We start from the raw sequence: 23,016 nt of genomic DNA, 5'->3' as shown, positions 1-23,016 counted from the left end.
TGATAACATATATTCAGCGATTTATAATCGGTGACCTAAAATATGATTAGCTGAATTACATTTAACAAAACCACGATCAGCTAAACTACAGTGAACTAAACTATTATTAGGTTAATTACATCTAATTAAAAAAAAAATCTGATAAATTACAAGTGATTTATTTTTTACCAGTTAAACTACGTTAACTTAAATGAGGTTACAAAAAAATTTATTTAATAAAAAAATCCTAAACTATGACCAATTTAACTACTATGAACTAAAACATCTAACTAAACTATGATCAGCTAAACTGCAGTGGACTAAACTATGTCTAGTTCATCTAAAATAAAATAAACTGATTAGGTAAAAGCCTGATTAAATAAATTGCAATTTAGTAAATAATGATTAGCTGAAGTAAAATTAAGTAAACTATAACCAGTTTAACTACATTGATCTAAAATATGATACGCTTATTTACAGTTGGCAAAACTATGTTCGGCTAACCTACAGTGGACTAAACTACGACTGGTTTGTCTGAACTACTGTGTCCTAAATCATGATTAGCTGAACTACATTTAACGAAACTATGATTAGCTAACTACAGTTAATAAATCCACAATTAGCTTTAGACCTACAATATGATCCGCTAACTTACAGATAGCAAAGCTAAGCTACAGTTTAATAAAACTATGTTCAGCTAAGCTACACTTTAATAAGCTCCAGTCAGGTTAACTATATCTAACTAAACTATGATCAGCAAAACTACTACTTATAAACCTATGATGAGCTAAAACTACACTGAACTAAGGTATGACCAGTGTACTGAACTACAGTAAACTAAACTATGATTAGCTTAACCACGTTGCAAACATCATCATCATCATAATCATATCTTCACATTTTAAAAATAAGATATATGAGATATTTTACACATATTACCCATGTAGTAGTATAACATTGAAATGAGCTGTCTTGTGAACGAGTTTATGTGTGTTCTGAAAAGTAAATTGAAACCGATACTTTTGCATAATGAGCTAAATTAGGCCAGTACACTCACAGTATGTGCACACACACACACACACAAAACATTCTAATACTGTCTTTGTGTTGTAAGTTCTGTTTACTTATGTATTTTCTCTTTTTTATTGCATTTGATTTGCCTAAGCCTCAAAAAGTGAAATTTGAAACCAGTGACATACGACACCTACAGTATGTCCATACCTAATCCCTAACCCTTGGGAAACAAAAAAAGTATTTTTCCAATAATAAAAAAAGTTCATAATTAAAAATATAAGTCAAATATAATGGATTAATAATATTAGAAGCATATAACGTGCAATGAGTCCATTGTACGAGGAGCGTTTAAATCAAACTGGGACTTTATTGTGCAGAATAGCAGAACGCAGTTACACTAATACACTTATCACAGTGTTTTATTGGTGTTTGAATATTATTAAGGTATAAAGTTTTCTCAGTATGCCAGAGTCATGAAACACTGGCCTCCCAGGAACTCCATTAATGGCCGAAACGTGTGGAAATTGGCTGGGCTAAGGTCAGGACTGTATGGGGGGATGTGGCAATAACTCCTGTAATGTGCAAGTGGTGTTCCTGAATGATTGTGTGTACAGTTCCTATAGAAAGATGCGATTTTCTGGGATCATTTTCATTAATAAGAAAATTCACCATAAATCCCGGTTTGACTTGAATGCCCCTCTAGACTATAGCAAATTAATAATTTAATAAGAGGTTAAACATGGGTGCTTTTTTTTTTTTTAATACCTGTAATAGGGTTGTCCGAGACACTGATCACTTCCGAAGTGTGTATTATCGTAGTCATTGCTGAATAAAAAACATAAAAGTCATCATTTCAGAAATGCATTGTAGAACATTTTTAATTGTTACATCTCTATGAACCTTTGGTCATGTCGTAAGCATAACTACTGTCAATGCTGCTGTCGAAGAAAATTTAATCGACACCTCCTGACCAATCAGAATCAAGCATTTATAAGCACGATCAGTAAATAGACATGTGTGTCGGATTGTTGAATAGAATTCAGCGACTAAATGCAAACTGATGCCCCCTGGTGCATTATGGGTAGTAAAGCGTCACTTACATGTCATTTGTTTAGCGACTTGCGCTTCTTTTTCTTGAACTCCAGATCCATCGTCCTCCTCGCTGCGAACTGCACAGTAAAGCATTTATTAGTACAGCACATAAATAGCCATTTGTGAATTTTTAAACCTTGCTTCCAGAAATAAACGTGTGATAAATTCAAAATATGATCGTCTGGTAGTAGTATGAGTCATGACCACCGTCCTCCATGGTAACGTTTCCACTTGCCTCTGGTTCTTTGTTATTTGTACTGAATGAGTCACACACTTATGCTATCAGAGGATTCATCAGATTATCAAAAACATGTTGGGGAGAAACGCTTTTTCTGTTTAGACACGATTTGGTTTGACATATATGGCCGTGTTTAGTCCGCTCTCACTCTACAATAATGCCCAGAAAAGAGCATCGTGAAATTTTAGTGACATAAAATAAGCCTACAGTTAAGGGGGGGGACATTTTCATTAAACTATTCAAAACAGAGTTGTGTGATTATTGTACAATCTGGATATCTAATGTAGAAAGGCAGAGAGACCCAGAGTGTGTGCAGTTTGATAGAAGCTCACAGCATACTACAGCTGAACATAATTATTATATACCGCATATAGCGTTTAGCGTTATTAGTCTGTGTAAGTTTACTGTTTAATACTGTCACGTGATGAATGAACGACTCGGAAAACCCGACGACTCGAAACAGATGAACTAATACAGGACTTACGATATTCACACTTAGGATTCGTTCAAAATGAACGAATCGTTCAAGAACGACCAATCACTACTGATTAACGGGGTAATGAGGTTACAACAGGTGCTGTGGCGGTAAAGCTTTCGCACCGTGTGTAACCTCCCGCAGCCGGGGGCCTAGAGACAGCCGATTGGCCGAGCTGATCGGCCAAGGGATGGGAGGCACTTAGCGCTCTTACGTACACTTGAATCACGACCCTACAGCCAATCAGTGGAAACTGTGAGTTCACGCAAGCGGAAGGAGTGGATAGCGCTGTCCTCCGCGTGCGTCATGCCGCCCCTAATGGTGCGTGAGTTTGAAAAGGTGGCTTGAAGGAAACATGTGCTAGCCTTCGTCCTCCCTGATTGGTGAGAATGCGGGTGGGAAATGGGAAAAATTTAAATGACTTGTATAAAATAACGCTGCGATAATGTTGAATGAACGGCAACCTCAAATCATATACATATACATACTGTATACAACCTCAAAACTAAGACTTTATGTCCGAACGCATCCATCGACCCAAGTTTCTAACAGGGTTTAGAATCCAGAACAAAGATTTGGACGGAAGCAACAGCTTCCCACATACAGCGTGTGTATCTCATATTACGCATCTATGTGGTTACACACAGTGTGTTTGCCGCAGCGCCCAAAGGTTAAACCCTGCTCAATCCATCGGTTTGGTGTTAATATCATTTTCGCAACATTACGTTAAGGGCACTTCTTCAACATTCTCCCATCATCATTATCCCATCAATGTTCTGATGGCATTTCCTCGAAGCAATTCTATCTTTCGAAAAACAACCTATTAACCAACATTGTTCCAAAGTCTGTAATGTTGCCAAATTATCATCAGCACATGTTCAGACAACCAGTCATTCTTTCCGGGCTTGGCCTCAGCAAAAGAAAAGAAAATTGCTAAGAAAACCTGTTTGGAGGACTCGTTCAGGAGACCTGTTTGTGTTTGGTTGAGCTTCCTGTTGATCATTTTATAGACCACTGCGGATCATAGAGCGGAGCTTCATAAATATGGGCGGGAAGCACTAAAAAACATGTTGGACACATCAAAAGACTAATTCTACCTAAACAAGTTTATCTGTAAACCACATCAACCTGAGCTTCATGTGTTCTGTATGTGGACAATTCCGCAATGAAATGCTAAGACATATAAGCTTGTTATAGCCTGACATATTATATGGTATATAATAAGAAAGCCAAGATACGAAGGATGTTCAAGTCTAACCGGGACTTGTGGAGAAATCTCTGGTAAATGAAGCCATAAGATTTATTGAAGACTTTTAGAGGAGTACAGTGATGAGACTCGTAGTGGCAGTGAAACATTTGAACGATGCAAACGTTTAACCCAATGGAGGTGGCTCATAGCCCACTGCAGTTGTTCCCGTGAACATTCAGCGAGTGGAGCACCTTTGATGTTTAAAAAATAGACGTCGCACGTCATACACACAACACATTATGTTAATACGTCCTCAGCTGGGACGTATTACCACATCCCCCCTGTACAGTCCTGACCTCGATCCAAGGCATTTCCACATATAAAGGAGTTCCTGGGAGGCCAGCGTTTCAGACATGAAACACTGAGATAAGTGCATTAGTGTAGCAGGGGATGATAAAGAGAAATGTAGGGAGGTTTTTAACTCTCATACTGTAACTGTGTTCTGTTATTCTGCACAATCAAAAGTCCCTGTTTGACTGGAATGCCCCTCGTACAGTCCAGAAAATTCTGCATTGTGAATATGCGAGTTTCTACAAAGTGAGGCACACAATAGAAACCTGAATCAAATCCAAATGTAATGTATTCCTCTACAGAATTGTATCAAGATATTTAAATTAAAGATAAATTAGATAAGATGAACAAAAATAAGCGATGCTCTTTAAGCAATATATTTTTGACCCACGCTGACTTTTCAAATCAGCCCTAATCCCACACCAAGCCTGGTCCTGATCTCATTTTCACACAACAAACTCCTACATAATGCGCGCTATTGTTGAAGATAACCAGGCCACATAAAAGGGGAAATAAAGACACACACCCATAAGCACACACACACACACACAGACACACACACACACAATACCTGTTACACATTACATGTTCAGACATCACCTTTTAAAAGGGGACAGATAGTGATTGGGAAGTCTGAGTGCACCGCTGTCAGACAGGTGGCATTGTGGGTAATGTATGAAAATCACAAAAAGTTTAAAAACGACATGTGATAAGGAAGTCGAAGTTCTACTGTATGTTTGTAGCATCCTTTATTTCAGTTCATTTCGTTTTTTTTATAATTATTATAAAATTATTATACATCATAACCCTGGGGATTCCCATAATGCACTGCGAGGAGTTCATATCTAGGGTTCCTACGTGCTATCCTAACTATCTGATGAAAGAACACTTTTTCGACACTTTTTAACTTTTTTTTGTTTTCGTTTTTTTAATCCGTGACTCTTATGAAGTGACTCATACTGTGTGCGCATGTGTCATCTTGTCTCGGGTTCATCAGCACGTCTGAAAGAGCTTTTAAAGGAAAGAGAGATTGACATAAATCCCAAATCTGGTCAATATAATGATATAGCGATATATATACAGTATGACACATGATTAGGTACTGTACATATACAAAGGAGGATGTATATGTAAACTGGACACATACGTAATGTCAATCAGATAAAAAAAAAAAAAAAAACTTGTTGCTAGGCAACTTTGAAATATGATCATCTAGCTAAGGATGAGCAATTTACAGTACCTGACTAGTGCGTTCTTGTTACTAGCGGAAGAAAAAACATTCAAATCGGGACAAAAGTCAGGCAGTCACGTGAGGGTTGGAAGGATTAACTGAATTCTGATGAGCTGAACTCCAATTAAAATTTATAACTACGCTATGATTAGTTAGTACGTTATGATTAAATAAAGTGCCGAGCTGAATTACAATTAGAAAAATTACATGATAGACAGAATGAAGAACTCATGAGACCAAAAACAAAAAGAGATTTTGGGGGGTTCATCCTGTTTAAGAGCACAACCTCAGTGTTCTGGCCTTTATAGCTTTATTATTTATACAGAAGAGGACGGTATAGAAAATGCCCAAGGCTTCGACAAAACTTCAGAACCCAAGGAACAGACACGAGTGCATCATGAGTTGTTTATGAATAAACAAAGACACTTATAGAAATCGCATGAAATTGAATGATTGGAAATGTTTTTATATATTAACATATAATCATGAAAAAAGAAAATAACTCCACAATGCGTAGACAGACAGACAGACAGATAGACAGACAGATAGACAGATAGATAGATAGATAGATAGAAACTTCTTTCAAACACTACTTGAAGTAAGATGAAAGAGAGAGAGAGAGAAATCTGTTACTCTGTTCACACCTACCAGGCTCAGTCAGGCAGGCAGTCAGTGCCAGAATCAACAGCAACACATCGGGGGTCATTTCCCACAATCCTCGGTGACAGTAGTGGCCCTTACGCGGGGCAACGACAGACATAGAGCCATAGCACCAGCCCTCCGTCATGACATCCTGCTTCCTCTTTCAGCTTTGACTCACCTAAAGGAGGAAAACTCTCTCTCTCTCTCTCTCTCTCTATAAGTGTTCGAGTGAGTGTGTGTGTGTGTGTGTGTGTGCGCGGATGTGATGCAATCAGCAGCAGCGAACTTGTTGCTACAGGTCACACTCCCTGCGAAAACAGATTCTTACAGCCGAAGTATGCGGCCTGACCAAATATGTGTATGTGTGTGTGTGTGCGTGTGTGTGTGTGTGTGTGTGTGTGTGTGTGCGTGTGTGTGTGTTTGTGAAAGAAGAAAGTGCAAAGTAAACGAGGCAAGGTAAAGGCATTAGTCCAAACTGAAAGATTTACAGCAGCTCAAGGAGATTCCAGCCATGTGTGTGTGTGTGTGTGTGTGTGTGTGTTATATTGTAGTGCTGTAAAGGAAATACTACACTTTTCATGGTGTAAATCTACCAGGAAGAAATAAGGACACAAATCTCTGATTGTCCTGTTCATGCAGTTTCGCAGGAGAAACTGAGAACCCCTGGAATTGAGACGGCGCCCTAACAAACACTCAGATGTAAATTGTGTACTTTTAAGTGAGTCATGCTGGGAAACTTGGTGTACTGTTAACATCAGGAAAAAGTGAAACGTGATTAATCGGTTATTAGTAGTTATTATTAATTGGATACATAGAGTAATTGTTTTTAGTGTAGCCGGATAAACATTGAATAGATTTTTAGACTGTACCAGCGGTGTTCAAGTCCGACTATCTAAACACCTTTTGATTACCAACAAGACTTTTGATTTCGCAGAATAACAGAACACAGTTTAGAGAGTAAAACTTCTGTTTATTTCTCTATATAATCCCCTGCTACAATAATGCACTTATCCCAATGTCACTAGTGCTTGGACACCATCTAGGTATAAAGCCATGATTGGACTCCATATCGGATTTATGTCTGAAACGCCGGCCTCCCAGGAACTCCATTAAACATGTGGAAACGGCTTGGAACGGGGTCGGGACTGTACGGGGGATGTAGCAATAACTCTTAGCCTAGTTCCTGTAACGTGCAAGTGGTGTTGGTGGATGATCAGGTGTACAGTTCACCCAGCAAATGTGCCTTTCCGCAGGTCTGTGATGTCGGTAAATCAGCCTGAGGTTGTAGTTAATGTTGCTATTGTTGATATACTTATTGAAAGTATAAAATATGGTGAAATAAAGTACTTTCTTATCATAAATAAATAAATTAAAATATGTTTTTTGATTTTTCAGGTTGTATGACATGATATCAAAGGGAAGGTGAAATATAGGCTTGTAATTATATAGATTTTCGTCCCAATCCAGGAAGATCAATCAAAGCTGAAGAAAGGTGTGAACAAGGAATATAAAGGGTTTATATTCACTGTGCTATGGCAGTGTCTTATCAGCTATTAGACAAAGACGCCAAGGCAGACCCAAGACCTGCTGGAGAGGACGAGGACCTGTCACCACCAACAACCAACTCTGACCAGGAATATGTTTGGATCGTTCCATGCTCGCGTACCGATCCCTGGATCGCTTGCAGTGGTGGTCTCGGGAATGATTCATGCGCTCCCAAGCATGGTGGGTGCAACATGTGTATGCAATCGTGCTCACAGAAGAAGTGACGTAATTACGATTCGACTTAACTACTGACAAAAGTTAATCCCAAAGGTGCTGTTCAGTGGTGACTGTATTTCGCTTGAAGTCTCTAAAGGTTACAGTACATAGCTTTCTTCACTCTTTTTTTAAATCACTGGTCTTCTCGCGGGCTTTGTTGTCTTCAAAAGGCTTGTCTTTGAAATGCAGATGCGTTGCTGAGGCTTGTCCAAGAAAGGCTGAGCTAAGCAGACTGTCCTGTGTTGTACCTTGTATGACAGATACAAAAGTTATTAAACTAAATTAATGTTAAAAACAATTTTTTTGCTGATATACTACATGGATCGACCATGATACGTACTTTGTAGTACACTTACATTGTCTGGTACATGGTTCTACTACATACCAGAATTGTGTAAAAAATGTGTTATAGATTTTATGGTACCCAATAAGTACTTGTGGTATATTCACCAAAGTACAGTGGCACATACCATAGTACTACCATGGTACTCGATTAAGTGCCATAGTACCTCCACTGGTACCCTGTATAGTTCTTTGCATGTACCATCGTAAAATGTAGTATTTTTTCCAATGACAGTAAGCACTCATACACTGGGTAAAAACTCATAATTTTCTTTAGCTGTTAACTTTGCAACTTTTATAAAACGGTCATTCACTAGTCACTTAGGCTAGTTGCTAACATTTAATAGACTTTAATCATTATAAGATATTATTAGAGAATATAAAATGAAGGTGAGGTGGGTTGAAGACTGAGAGAGGTTGTCGTCGCCATCGTCATTACCGCTTAATCCTGTATTCAGGGTCGCGGGGGAATGGAGGCTATCCCAGGAGACTTAGGGCACGAGGCGGGGTACACCCTGGAAAGGGTGCCAATCCATCGCATGGCACACAGACATACACACACTACGAGCAATTTGAGAACACCAATTAACCTAACCTACATGTCTATGGATTGTGGGAGGAAACCCACCAAGCAGGGGGAGAACATGCAAACTCCATGCACACAGAGATGGGAATCAAGCCTGGCCAGGAATCAAACCCGGACCCTAGAGGTGCAAGGAGACACCACTGTGCAACTGAGAAAGGTGCCCTCTCAAGTCATGTAAAAAAACTTTCCATTAATGACTGAATTAAAAAAATATATATATATATTGACTAGCCAACCGCGGCGTTCGTCTTCACGCGGCAGATGCTTGTGGCGAATAACTTTGGGTTTAAATAAAAGAAAAAAAACACCACAGACAACTTTAATCTAAACAAAACAAAACAAAAATGCACATCTATGGTTAAGAAGGAGTCACTGACGAGGATAAGATTGCTGTAGGCTAATATCATGCCCATACGCCATGCCTATACTGCCATGCCCACAGCTGATAACTGAGGTAGATTTTTAAAAAATGTTGTTTTAATAAAACCACATAAATAGACTTTAGGCCCACAAAACATTAGTTTGCCATGTTTATTTTTCTTGTCAGTCATTTATTTATGTCAATTTTTGAAGCCAAACCCTAGTCAGCAGTAGCAGATAGGAGAAAATGATGAGTCACAAGGCCATCTTGTGTCTGGAATAGAGTGCTGCACCGCGTAGCGCGCATGCGCATTGGATTCACCACGCTGTTGAGACTTACTGTTGGCGGGAACGAGAACAACAGAAACAACAATTCTACCAGAAGAGCTCGGTCAAACTTAATTTAGGAAAAATGGTAAGTTTGTTAGAAATGGTGGGTAGTGAAATTTTGATCGGTTCAAATTTTAGAGGCAGAGCTCGAGCTGGCCACGTAGAGAAGTGTGAAAAAATTTGTTTCTAGCCGGTTAAGCTTTGTTAAAAGTAATATTTAGAGATTTAAACATTTACGTCATAAGTATTTAGATGAAATATCACCAGTTATATCGTTATAATAGCAGGAAGTGTTCAAGCTTTAAAGGCAGAAGTGTTCGGCATGTGTACAGCTCAGTTCCCGTAGTGTAGTGGTTATCACGTTCGCCTAACACGCGAAAGGTCCTCGGTTCGAAACCGGGCGGGAACAAGCGGGAAATAATTTTTCTAACATTATTAAAACAAACTAACAAAAAAAATTGTTTATTTAAATGTATGTTACCTCACTAAAACGTTAAGTATTGATCCTAAACTGTATATTTACCACAAATATGTGTTCTGTGTATATTTTACCTGAAAGAATCACAATACCTGTATCAATCATTTAAGTTTTATTTGTTTTATTTATAATTAAAATATTTAATCTGATAAAATAAATTGTAATAACATAAAAAAAATGTATATTTTAAATATAAAAAAAAACACAGAAAAGTATTTTCAACAGTGATGGGAGTCACCAGTGACGACCTGATTCAATATAATCACGGTACCTACGCGGCGATTCTATAAGCATCATGATTTTTACAGATACAGACAAAGTACCACGGCACATGAATTTAATCTTTAAGAGTTCTTAAAGTGGAAATTTCGTATTGCAAAACACATTTTCCCATAGGAAATAATGTAAATGTAGATAATCCGTTCCAGCCACCCAAAAATATTACCAATATTACCAATTTACAACACTATAATCATAATTTTACATATGAAAACAATATTTAAAAAACATGTAAATGAAGTAAGATATGAAATCAATAGAGATTTAACGCTAAACCAGGGATTTCTAGGACTTTTTTGTTAACTATAAAATTATTTATATTAATAAGGTAATATGATAATTAATAAGTTCATAAATGCCCTAATACTTTATATACAGCATGCACAGAATATTTCAATAGATTACGTAAGCACTTGTTTGCCGTGTACTTATTTTCACTGGTTTTATATTCTCCAAACAGTCTAAGAAGAAAGGCCTCAGTCTGGAGGAGAAGCGAAGCCGTATGATGGAGATATTCTTCGAAACGGTAACCAAGCTCAGTCTTGTTTATTTGTACTGTATGTGTGTTTTATTTAGTATTGTACAAGAGTTAGTTCCAATTGAGTAATCTGATTGGATGTGAAGACGTTCCATGAGTGCTGATATAGAATGTTACAGCACTGGAACGTTTTACCATATTCATTCCTCCGTGTCCCAGGTAACAAGAGTTAACAATTGTTATTTAACTACAATCATTAACTGTGGGCGACAGTGTGGGTAAGTGTTGGTCTTTACGGTCCGCAGTACTGAGGAGAGAGCAGCTGCCTGACAAAACCCACATTCACAACCAGTTACAGAAGCACTTTCAGTAAGAACACACATCTGATAACGTTATGTCGTCTTAAACAACACTTGATCTCCTTAGTAATCGCATCTAAGTCTTTCTATATTGCCTCTGAACTGTCCGTGTTGTCCTTTGTTCACGGCTAACGTGAGCTACAAAAAGAACTCTTGGGTAACACAAGGCTGAATTCTAAATCCCTCTCTAACACTTGATCAAGGGCACTACTTGGTGTGTGGAACAAGGGATTGGGAGGACGGGGCGGCGAGATCTAGTTTAATATCACTCTCGAGGTCATGCTGTTGTGCTGAATATCAGCATGGGTGTCATATCTTCACAACCTTGAGTGTGATATTTCTCAATTACATTTTCTACATTTTTTCTATCTCTGTACGAATTAACCCTGACCCAAGGATATAAGTGTTTATGATAACAATATTGCATGTGTTGTATATTGCATGTCTGTTTGTGAATTTTTAGTGGAAACTGTTTTTGTCTTCTCCCCCAGAAAGATGTGTTTCAGCTAAAGGACATGGAAAAAATCGCCCCGAAAACCAAAGGAATCAGTGAGTAATGTCCAACAACGCGAAAGAAAAAGTCTTGTACACAGCATGAATCAGAGATTTACTGATACAGGTAGTCCCCAACTTACGAAGGGTTTCGTTTCAGGCGCATGTCCTTAAGTTGGATTTGTTTTTAAGTCCAACAAACTTAATCATTCTGTCTTAGACCCGTTTTTCACTGTACTGGACTGTGACTTTGTTTAGTTGAGGATTTTCCCAAAGTACGATTACATGACAGTTTTACAGGACAGACATTTTTTCTATCATTGTGCTCCTGGACTGATTCACTGAAACCAGTGAGGCAGACTCATTTCTCCCGCAGACAAACACACGCATACAGTATACAGGACATTTTATACATTTAATGTTTTATACATGCAGTGTTCATTTTTTGTACAATACATGTGACCTACTTTCCCGTGATTTGTTCATTTTTGGTGATCTGCGGACATTCGTTAAACGAATATTTGTAAATCAGGGACTTCCTGTACAAAGTGTTTGATGTTTGATGTTAACATCTCAAGTGTTATCATAGATTTTGAAATCTCTATATGAAACATCTAGTGGGCAGATTTCCCGTGTTACTTCCCTCCTGTAATCTAGCAATTAAAAGCCATTTTTATTAAATTCACCTAAAATGTGTCACCTTGTGATAACGCTGTCTGTGATAACTGTCTGTGATGCCGCGTCGTGCCCCTTACAGCTCCCATGTCAGTGAAAGAAGTGCTGCAGAGCCTGGTGGACGACAACATGGTGGACTCTGAGAGAGTCGGAACCTCTAACTATTTCTGGGCTTTTCCCAGTAAAGCTCTTCACGCCCGCAAACGCAAACTGGAGGATCTGGATAAAATGGTGAGAAACATGGTGCGACTCTAGCACTTTTTAGTTTTAATGTCTTTTTGGAATTATTTTCCCTTATTATTATTATTATTATTATTATTATTATTTTGTATGTACTTCTGTTTTAATTTTAAGCAGATATCTATAATATTTTTTTTTCTGGGAGATGTTTTCTTATTTAGGATATTCTGTATTAAGGAATTTCCACCAAAACAATCAAGTATTTAATTAACATTCCAAGTTCAATATTTGATACTTATTGATATTTATAATTATAAGGTATAAGGTTTGTAATTAAAAGGCGCAATATATTTCTTTTTGTCTTCTTTTTCAAATTAAAATGAATGTTTTAAGTAGGTACTTTAGCTTAGACTTTTGATTTATGTATTTATGTTTTTTTTATAATTTTTTTATAAAATTAAACCTTGAAGCCACACCTCTCATAACCACACGTGATCCGCCCAACCGTACGTGTAGAACGATTGACAGAAACAATAACAAAAGCAAGCATGAACATCTCTCGGACCAGAATTCGATTTTCCAAACAGGTTTTCTCATACACTTAACACACTTAAACATTTATGACGTATAATCTTCTACAATATTATTCCTTTCATTTTTGACTTATCCTCGTACACACACACACATACACACACACACACACACATTTAGATCCAGTTGTACATGTATTACTCTAAAACAACATTAAGGACTTTTATCTCTTTCTGCAGCATGAGGACTTAAAGCAGCGGCGAGCGACTCTTCAACAGGCCGTTAAAAAAGCCAGAGAGGGACGACAAGATACTGTACGAGCCTCCGTCTTTCACACACACACACACACACACACATTCAGCTTCACACTGAATGGAGAGAATGTGGATAACCACTGCCTGTGTGTTGCTATAAGTCAGGTTTTTATTTTCTCTTAAAAAACCTTTTTAAGTGAAAATACGAAAGCACACGCGCACCTTATTACTGGCTTTTTTTACTGGCTTACTGGTTAGACTCAGTTTTCTTAACATTTCAACTTAACACTCATAATTACCATCTGCCATCTTTCAGCTAGTTAGATTTTATAGCTGCTACTTTGCTTGTCCTTGGTTTTAGATTTTGTTTATGAGGAAAGCTTTTATCTTTATTATCTTCATTGTTAGTAACCACATGCACAAAACCAACTTCAAGCTAAATTAAAAAGCTGATCGCTAAATAAGCGATGTTGGCTAAACACACTATTTGTAATTCGATTAATCGATGAGTCGTTCCAAAAGATAAATCAATTACCAAGATAGTTAATCTGTCGATTATTAGAACGATCGATTATTTTACTATTCTATTATCCTGTGGATTAATCGGCTTTTCCAATAATTGATTGACTAATCGATTATCAAGATAGTTAATTATAGATTAATCTATCAATTATTGGAGCGGTCGATTATTTGACTATTTAATTGGCCTGTTAATTAATCGATCATTCCAACAATCGATTGATTAATCCATTATCAAGATAGTCAATGATTGATTAATCTATCTATTTTTAAATGATTGATTATTCTACTGTTCGGTTGATTAATAGATCATTCCAATAATCGATTGATTCATCGAGTACCAAGAGAATTAATGATAGATTAATCTATTGTTTATTGGAATGATTAATTATTCGACTATTATATTGTGTTGTTGATTAATACATCATTCCAGTAATTAATTGATTAATCGATTACCAAGATAGTTCATGATCGATTAATCTATCGATTATCGGAACAGCCGTTTATTCGCCTATTCTATCGCCCGCTGATCAATCGATCGTTTCAATAATTGATTAATTAATTATCAGGTATTTTGATCTTCGGTTATTTTATGATCCGATTAATTGATCAGTTGTCGAAATTATCGATAGATAAATCAATTAATAATAGAATATCAAATTATCTAATTATTAATTGAATCGAATTATCAATTGATTATTTTTAATTGTCAAAATAGTTGTAAGTTGCAGCCCTAATTTAGCATCATTTAATACAGATGAGCAAAAGGAATAATTATTCCTAACTGATCAGTTTGTAAAAATGTAGAAAAATATATTCGAAGTAAACAAAACAAAATAAACAAAAATAATACAAATATACAGTATGTGCTGACTATTTAAAATAATATTATTGTAATGCTGCTACAAGGTTAAACTTTGGACTGACACTGCACAGTGTGTTGTAGCATTTGTAAATTCTAATGTTTATTCGTTCTAACAGTATTTTCTATACGTATGACACTTGTGATTATTAATTATTGATTATTTTTGATGAAGTAATGTTGAAATAATGTGTAAGATTATATTTGAAGAAAAGAATGCAAAACTTTGATTTACCCATCAGAACAATTACAACAAATGTTTTTTTTTCATTGATAAAATTAAAAAAACAACAACAGTGACATATTTACATTTAGTTGTTTGGCAGACGCCCTTCTCCAGAGTGACTTACATAAATGCTTTAAAGTTTCCGTCAATATATATATAGACGTTTTAGCTTTGGCCTTTAAATCCCTGATAAATCCTTAATCAACATCAATACAGTGTTTTTACGTACTCTAATGGGATTAACGGTGAAGTGGAAATCTTTTGTTGGCACCTGCAACATTGATTTACTGTACATTATCAGGCAGGAATTTACTGTGCAAAAGTTTTTACGCCTTTAGGACAATTAGGAAATTGACAGTAATCTACAGTATATACAGTGAATTAAAGAGAGGTTTTGTCTGTACGTTGGTCAGAACTGTCTTTTTTTTTTTTAAATGATATCTTTACGTTTCATATGTTGGCGGACCCAAGACCCAAGATTTCTGTCTGAATGTCTGTCTAGACAGATTATGTCACAGCATCACTCAAAACTGTCTGTGTAGAATTTAATTAAACTTCTCCAGTACTTAGATTTCTGCCTGAAGTTTAACCTGCACCATAAATAAAATCAAAATGTTAAGTAAAAGCGATGTTATGAACAGTTATGTGCTGGATTTAATAATCTACTCCGAAATAAGATACTAATAAGATACTTGCTGAATGTAAACAAACACAATAGATATCAATTAGAAAATGTTTATTAACTAAATATTTTTACTGGGATTAGTTCACATTTCCACCGCTGAAGTGGTATAAGTAAATTTGAACACGCTGGAGTCGCTGTAAGGCAAATCTTCATCTTTCAATCTTCATCTGTGATTCACTCTCCGATTACGGAACAGGGGGTGTATTTGTCTGACGACGACGAATGAAGGACAACTTTGTGTAAACAAGGCGTAAGATACTCAACCTTCCAGAATGTCATTTCTTTGTATTAATAAGTTAGACAGAGAGTTCTGGCGTACCTGGGCTTTAACCTGAAATAATAATAATATCACATTATGACATTAAAGCTGATCAGATTCTTTTTAGCTTGAACCTTTGAACTCTTTTTACAAGCTCTTTAACCGACAACAACGGGTACTTTCAACAGGACTACCCTAAACTTCACAAAAGCGGCGTATCTTGGAACACAGCATTCTGTTGTTTTATGCATCTGATTATGCACTTACACTGTTTGGACACCAGAGGTCGCAATCTGTGCAACCTAAATATACTGTATAGAGCGATTACAGATTACAGCGAGTGACATACATGATACTGTGTCGTTAGAGTTATAAGACCATGTAAGGTTAAAAGGAGCTCTTAAGTATCGTTTAAATGTGCATTCTAGCCGACTTTGGACGTCTGTTTCTAGTTAAAATGATGCCGCGTGTGCTCCCACAGGCGTGGTAGGGTGGTGGTTAGCATTGTGGTCTCACACATCCAGGCGGTGATGGTTCGAGTCCCACCTCAGGTCTGTGTGTGGAGTTTGCGTGTCTATGGGTTTCCTTCTTCAGATTGGTTTGGCACCCCATCCAGGGTATACCCTCCTGGTGCTACTGAGTTCATTACGGTTCAATAAATCAATACTCCTGGGTGAGAGACTTTGTTAATCTAGAATCTATCTATCTATCTATCTATCTATCTATCTATCTATCTATCTATCTATCTGATATGACGAACCTCTAATGCATTTTGTTTACTTTACTACATAGCAATTTCTGGTTTATTTACTTTAATGAAGAGATAAAAAAAAACAAGCTAAACATGTATTTTCAGTCTTTAAAATATTTTTTCTAAGAATTGACTTATTATAAAGTTAGTACTGTGAGTTTAATTAATTAATTGATTGATTGATTGATTATTCTCACAGGCTTGTGTGTGTGTGTGTTTTTAGGAGGAAAGGGCGACTCTTCATAAAGAGCTCACGTCTCTAAGACAGCAGAGGGAATCCCTGCGTGGCGAGCTGGAGAAATATAAGGAGTGTGACCCGGAGGTGGTGGAGGAAATGCGTGAGTACGCGGGAACACAGATGAAGTTCAAAAATTCCGCAGAAGCGACAGATTTAAAAGTTGTCATGAGTGAAAGAATAGATTTATCCTGCGATAGGCTCCAGGCCCCCCTGTGACTCTTTATACAGGATACAGGTAGTCCCTGACCTACGAATGAATTTTGTCCCGGGAGCACGTTCATAAGTCAGATTTGTTCTTAACTCTGACAAGGTGAGTACCAGTCCACTCGACTAAGTCTCTGTCCCCTTTTTCCACACTGACATCATGTTGCCAAAAACTGTGACCACACCTAAGGAAATGAGCGTTCTGTCTCGAAGCTGATTTATTGAAACCACTGGGGCCAATTTCTCCTGCGTGCACACACACACACACTTACACACACAATATACCGGATTTTGGACATTTTCTACATTCACTTACACACTGAAAATATTGTATATGATTGTAAAACTTGGTATCTGGTGCACTGCAGTACATGTGAGCTGCTTCTAAGGAAATTTGTAACTCAAATGTTCGTAAGTCTGGGACTACCTGAGTGAATCCTTTCTGTGGTTATGGGCGTGGCCGAGGTCAAAATGAGCCCCACTATCTTTCACACTAGTGCATACTTGTAGAATGTGCTGGCTCGTGAGGGCACGACACCTTACTGGCTAACACGCTTGAATTTTATTTATTTATTTTTAATTTGTCACCTGGTTCTTATGTAACCCATGTGTTTAGCGAAGGCTTGCGCCGCCCTGTATTTACTCTTTTAATCAAACAAAGCGCAGAAACAAGGTCAGACACATGGATGATGTCACGTCAACCACACCCGTGTAACTCTTCACTTTCTGCTGCCTTTTCTGTTGCTTTCGCCATAAACAAAAATTGAAATAAAACGATTTCACAACATTTCAGGGAGTCTAGACATAAATGTATAGCTATATAGTACCTGTATTTTGTCTCGTAGTGTATATAATCTTCAAAAGCTATTTATGGAGTTGATAATGACCAGGGGGGAAAATGATCAATGGTAATGTGAGTAATTAATTCTGCGTTAATGTCACCTAATCACTTTCTCACACACTCGCTTTCTTTCTCTTTTTTTTTTTTTTCCATCATTTTCCGTAACGCTCTTTTGTGCTTTTGCCTGATTATCGGGGTTACGATGAAAGGAATGAGTTCATATGTGAAATGACTCGCTTTACCATGACCCAGTTACCCAGTCGAGTCCCAGTTACCCAGTTAAGTCTCAGTACCAAGAGTCCTTCTCTCATATCTTAATAACTATCGCAGGTTAATCTATAGACGTCTCGCACGCCTACATCAGCCATCAGCACCCTTTAGCCGTCACATGGCACTCGTGTCTATAGAAAGTTACTATAGAAGCTGAAGATCTAAACACACATTAAGACAGCTGAAGTGTTTGTGTTCCAGGCTCTCCAGGACGACGAAATCAGTCGTCAGGTGACGCCATATCGATCCGAGCTACAGCTTGTCTCGACTTGTCCTCATCTAAAGCCTCGCACTAGAACACCTAACTACCGTCACCACAGTCAGTCAACAACAAGCAAATAATAATAATAATAATAATAATAATAATGTGCTGTTTAGTCAGGTGGAAGAGAGGCAGGTCTGTGCTTTAGGCCTGAAAGAAGTTCCAACTCTACAAGTCTTGAATATCGAAGTTTAAAATTTAATTTGTTACATACACACTGATATGCAGTGAAATGATATATAAAGTATGAATTATTTTTTATATAAAGTGCATAAGAGAAAAAAACATAATTACGCGTAAATAATAAAATATGTTGTGTATGATTGGTTTTCATGAGATTATGATAAAACAAATATAAGGTGAACATTTAGGCCTTAAATGGTTACTAAATAAATTAATTTCATTATTTCAAGCTACAGGAAGAAGCTAAATTGTTATATTGGCGATAAATAGAAACAATTTAAAGCTTTAAATTAAGAATGTATCTCAGAAGTAGGACAAAATGTTATAAACTGCACTGTATCTTTATAAATAATTATTTATATATAATTTTAAAATATAAAGGTAAATTATAAAGTTACATATATATTACTAAAATAGTATTTATTATTGTAATACATAAAATATATTATATTAAAACAGTAATATTTAAATAGTAAAATAAACAAAATTGTCCTTAATAATAGTTACAATATTTTTGATCATTTTACTGTTTTATTTGTCAACCATATATTTTTTTTCATAAATCTACAAAAAGTTAAAATTTGAAAAATGTAAAGAACAAAAGACCAAAATAAAAGAGAAGGATTTTAAAATGAATTTTAGTTATTGATGTTTGTTCTTCTTCTTGTTTATCTTATTATTATTATCATTATTATGTTATTATTATCATTATTATAATTACTACATGGTGATTCACTCAAAAGAGGCCCTGAATGTTCTGTAATAACTCTCGCTATGATGAAGCAATCTGAACAAAAAAAACAATACGCTAAATACCGTGACCTATATGTAACCGATTGCATTACATGTGAGGCTGGAAGTGATTTCCGTTTTCTGTTCAACACATTTAGATGTCGGGCTCCATGTTCCTGAACATAAAGGAACCAGTGACAGTATCTGACTCTTTTCTCCATATCGTTAGAAAAGCCTATGTTATCGATCCGATTCACGATCATCCCTACGTGATCGAAGCTTAATACACTGAGGGGCACATTGTACAGTGTTTCGTTCAGATTGCTTCATCATAGTGAGAGTTATTACAGAATATTCAGGGCCTCTTTCGAGTGAATCACCCTGTACTTGTATTTTACAAAAGTAAAATTTAGGTATTTATTGGCATTTTTTAGTTTTTTTTTTTCAGTAATGAGGATAAATTGCTGTTTTATGCAATGGAATTACTATCTAACAATCTATATTCATTATGAAATAATTTATCCTTCAAAACCTGCTGGATCTTACTAGACGTAGCGTCAAAAACATGTTTTCAGTACTCTGGTGTCACTCGTTCAACCCATGCCAGCTTGATCACTTCCAGAGGAACCTGCACAGAAGAGGATTTCCAGAATCTGAATATCACTGTCAGAATAAACTGTTTTTTTTACTAGTTTCTCAGTTAATTAGCACAAATCTTCAGCCAGATAGCTTTAAGCTAATTAGTGGCATTCCCTGTTTCGTGAGAACTTCAATATCTGGCCCGTTCTGTCTTAATACTTTTGGCCTCAAGTGTAATATCTTTGAGGTTTAACGTTTGTTCGAAAGCCAACATTGTTCAGAATCTCAGTCGAATTACAGATGAAGTGCATCGTAACTCTGAGTCACACTTGAACAAATCATTGTGCTTGATTTAATATACAATGAAAATACAGTGGATTTAATAGTTAATAGGGTAAAATAAACACTAATCCTGAGCACTGATGTGTTTCTGTAGGTAAGGAGAACGTTACGGCGAAGGAAGCCGTGTCCAGATGGACTGGTAAGTTTCCGCTGCACAACATAAAATCCTGCAAAATTTTTAAACTGGAAAGATTCCTTAGTTACCATGACAACTGGATCTTTCCCACGATATACATACAGTACATCCCCCTCGTTTCTAGCCAGCAATGGAGTCATGGTTGCTTTGGTCATTGGCATGTCATTAGAACCATTATTACAGATTTCATCAGGTTCTTCTCCAGATGTGCTTGGCTCCATCCATCCTTCCCTCAATCTTGAAAGTACCCAAGTTCTTGCCGATAAGAAACATCTGACCATGCTCCCACCACCATGTTTCACATTCAGGATGGTAGTGTTCCTGTGCTGGCTGAAAAAGTTGGAGTTCTACTTCCTTCTTCACGCATTCGTCAGACTTTGGGTCATGCCATGTGCTTTCCATTTCTTCCTTGATGGACTTAACAGCCTCCAGGGTATCTTCAGATCCTTGGAAGATTTTCTTTTTATTATTATTATTATCATTATTATTATTATTATTATTATAATATCCCTTAACTGACGTGCAACTGACGATTTTCACCAGTTGTTTTTGGATTCCTTTGCTGCTGCCTTTGTGTGGATCCGCACTTGAAAACTGAAGGGCCAAAGTAAACATCTGGTTTCACTCAAGCTATTCAATAAAAGCAATTGCATTGCAATGATTCCATGCAGATGTTGAAAAGATTAACGGACTGTATCTTTTAAGGCAATTGGTTATTCCTGAGTGTTTTAAGGTGTACGGTTACTAAGGAGTAAGGTATTACTTATCGAACCAAGATATCACCTTTTTTTTTTTTTTTTGGATTAACGTTATGGTTAGCTTTTCTGTTCTCTTTAAATCTTGTGTGGGGATTTTAAAAGGAACATCAGATCTCGTAGTGTCATTCACAATTCGACTTTTGTTCATTACAGGTGGTAATTAGTGGGTGTAGGTTCGCAGGTGCGGTTTCTCCTGAGGCTCTCGGCTTGGCAAATTCCAATATTGTTTTTAACACGCCCTTTCTGACTTGGTCCTATTTTCATTTTAGGAGAAGCTCTGGTAAACTTGTGTTCGATGTGGGATTGAGTGATTATTACGGTATATATTACAGGACGTCTGCAGTACATTGGGTTTATTTGTTTATTTATTTATTTATTAAATTTGGAGACTATTCTACCTGGTCGGTGAACTGATTCCTCCCGACTTCATTCACTTGTGTTTATGTTTATGAGCTCATCACGGATAATATTTAGTAAAAATTCCAGTAATGTATGAGGGGTGTTCAAGTCAAACCGGGACTTTAAAACTTAGACTTTAAGGACGTCAAGCTCTTAACCGCAGTGCATTACGTCCGTGTATGACGATTCCGGTCAAGGAAGCCTACTGCGTGAACATTCAGTGAGTGGAACGCCTGATTCTTAAAAATTGACAGATAACTTGTCAGTTTGCGGAAGACAGAGACGTGGTAAACTGTACACAATCATTCACCAACACCGCTTGCACGTAACAGGAACTCGGCTCATCCGCCTGTACAGTCCTGACCTCGCTTCAAGCCATTTCCACATGTAAAGGAGTTCCTGGGAGGCCAGTGTTTCAGATGTGAGTCAGACAAGCAGTCCAGTCCAATCATGGCTCTGGCGTACAGGGAAAACGTTTTACCTTGATGGTGTCCAAGCACTAGTGAAACACTGGAATACAAGCATTAGTGAGGAGATTATATAGGGACATAAAGGAGTTATTTACTCTCAGAACTGTGTTCTGTTATTCTGCGCAATAAAAAATCCCGGTTTGACTTGAACGCAACTCAAGTATCTGTTTATCTTTTCTAGATAACGTGTTTGCTATCAAATCATGGGCCAAGAAAAAATTCAGCTTGGATGATAATCGACTGGATAAAGCCTTCGAGATTCCAGAAGACTTTGACTACCTGGATTGACCTTATACACACACACACACACACACACACACACACACTATGCAAATGCATGTTATTTATAACTTATTCAAATTCTGTCCAAGGAAGTATCTGTAAATACAAAGCGCGCTCTATTTCTTTGGGTGAATTTGTTTGTATATGGTGAATTCCCTTTCTAAAGTTAAGATCTATGAGACTAAAACCAATATAATTCCCTCAACTTATATTGTATATTATATAGTATAGCTTTCCAGGTTATCACACAACCTTTGATGTTGAATGCAAAGAAAGAAATTTAAGAATAATTTAAAAAAACACACGTTATATTTAGCTTCAAAAAATAAAAAAAAGGAAGTTTAGATTCAGAAGAGTGTATGGTGAAATGAATTCTGGGTAAAACTTTTGCTTTTTGCTAAACAGTCTGTAATGTTGGACTTTTGTTCTGTTCTATACTTGTATGTTTTGTACATTCGTTAATTATTTTGGTCTGTAAATACACTTGTTCCATGAACACACACACACATTTGTCAGTGTGTTTTATAGTAGTATAATATTTCAGATTTAATTCTAGTCTAATGCATAAATAATGTGTGAATAAGTTATAAATGTAGGCTGTTGCACAGTCTTGTGTCAATCAGGTCACACTTTAAACATTATTTTGGAGGTTTACAAAAAGCAATCGGAGTGGGACAGACACTTTGTGTCTTTGAGTGTAAC

General features: G+C 36.8%; 2 protein-coding genes and 1 non-coding gene across 3 annotated transcripts in view; 2 read left to right on the top strand and 1 right to left on the bottom strand.

The window, feature by feature from the left end:
* LOC128508433 (uncharacterized) overlaps nucleotides 1–6,441 on the bottom strand; it is a 61,774-nt gene extending 55,333 nt beyond the window's left edge. The window contains exons 1-3 of the mRNA XM_053479776.1: nucleotides 6,218–6,441; nucleotides 2,094–2,162; nucleotides 1,759–1,818 (exon numbers count right to left, since the gene is read on the bottom strand). Coding sequence (XP_053335751.1) covers nucleotides 1,759–1,818; nucleotides 2,094–2,162; nucleotides 6,218–6,356 — 268 coding nt within the window. The 5' untranslated portion in view covers nucleotides 6,357–6,441. The remainder of the gene's footprint in view (nucleotides 1–1,758; nucleotides 1,819–2,093; nucleotides 2,163–6,217) is intronic.
* A 3,143-nt stretch (nucleotides 6,442–9,584) lies between these two features.
* mnd1 (meiotic nuclear divisions 1 homolog (S. cerevisiae)) lies at nucleotides 9,585–22,800 on the top strand. Its single transcript, XM_053480150.1, has 8 exons — nucleotides 9,585–9,675; nucleotides 10,808–10,873; nucleotides 11,676–11,733; nucleotides 12,434–12,582; nucleotides 13,302–13,376; nucleotides 16,842–16,956; nucleotides 20,364–20,408; nucleotides 22,214–22,800. Exons 1-8 carry the CDS (start codon nucleotides 9,673–9,675, stop codon nucleotides 22,318–22,320), a joined length of 618 nt encoding a protein of 205 aa, XP_053336125.1. The 5' UTR covers nucleotides 9,585–9,672; the 3' UTR covers nucleotides 22,321–22,800.
* trnav-aac (transfer RNA valine (anticodon AAC)) lies at nucleotides 9,927–9,999 on the top strand. The gene has a single exon. It is a non-coding gene; the product is annotated as a tRNA-Val (tRNA).
* Nucleotides 22,801–23,016: the final 216 nt, after the last annotated feature.

Source organism: Clarias gariepinus, chromosome 20 (assembly GCF_024256425.1).
Source record: "Clarias gariepinus isolate MV-2021 ecotype Netherlands chromosome 20, CGAR_prim_01v2, whole genome shotgun sequence".
NCBI lineage: Eukaryota > Metazoa > Chordata > Actinopteri > Siluriformes > Clariidae > Clarias > Clarias gariepinus.
The sequence above is the reverse complement of the archived record's forward strand: the minus strand, read 5'-3'. Positions and strand labels throughout refer to the sequence as shown.

Excerpts from the sequence above, each read along its gene's own strand:
- mnd1 (XM_053480150.1), top strand. Across the intron at positions 13,377-16,841 it reads GAGAGGGACGACAAGATACT|GAGGAAAGGGCGACTCTTCA; the intron begins GTACGAGCCTCC and ends GTGTGTTTTTAG. Across the intron at positions 16,957-20,363 it reads GGAGGTGGTGGAGGAAATGC|GTAAGGAGAACGTTACGGCG; the intron begins GTGAGTACGCGG and ends GTGTTTCTGTAG.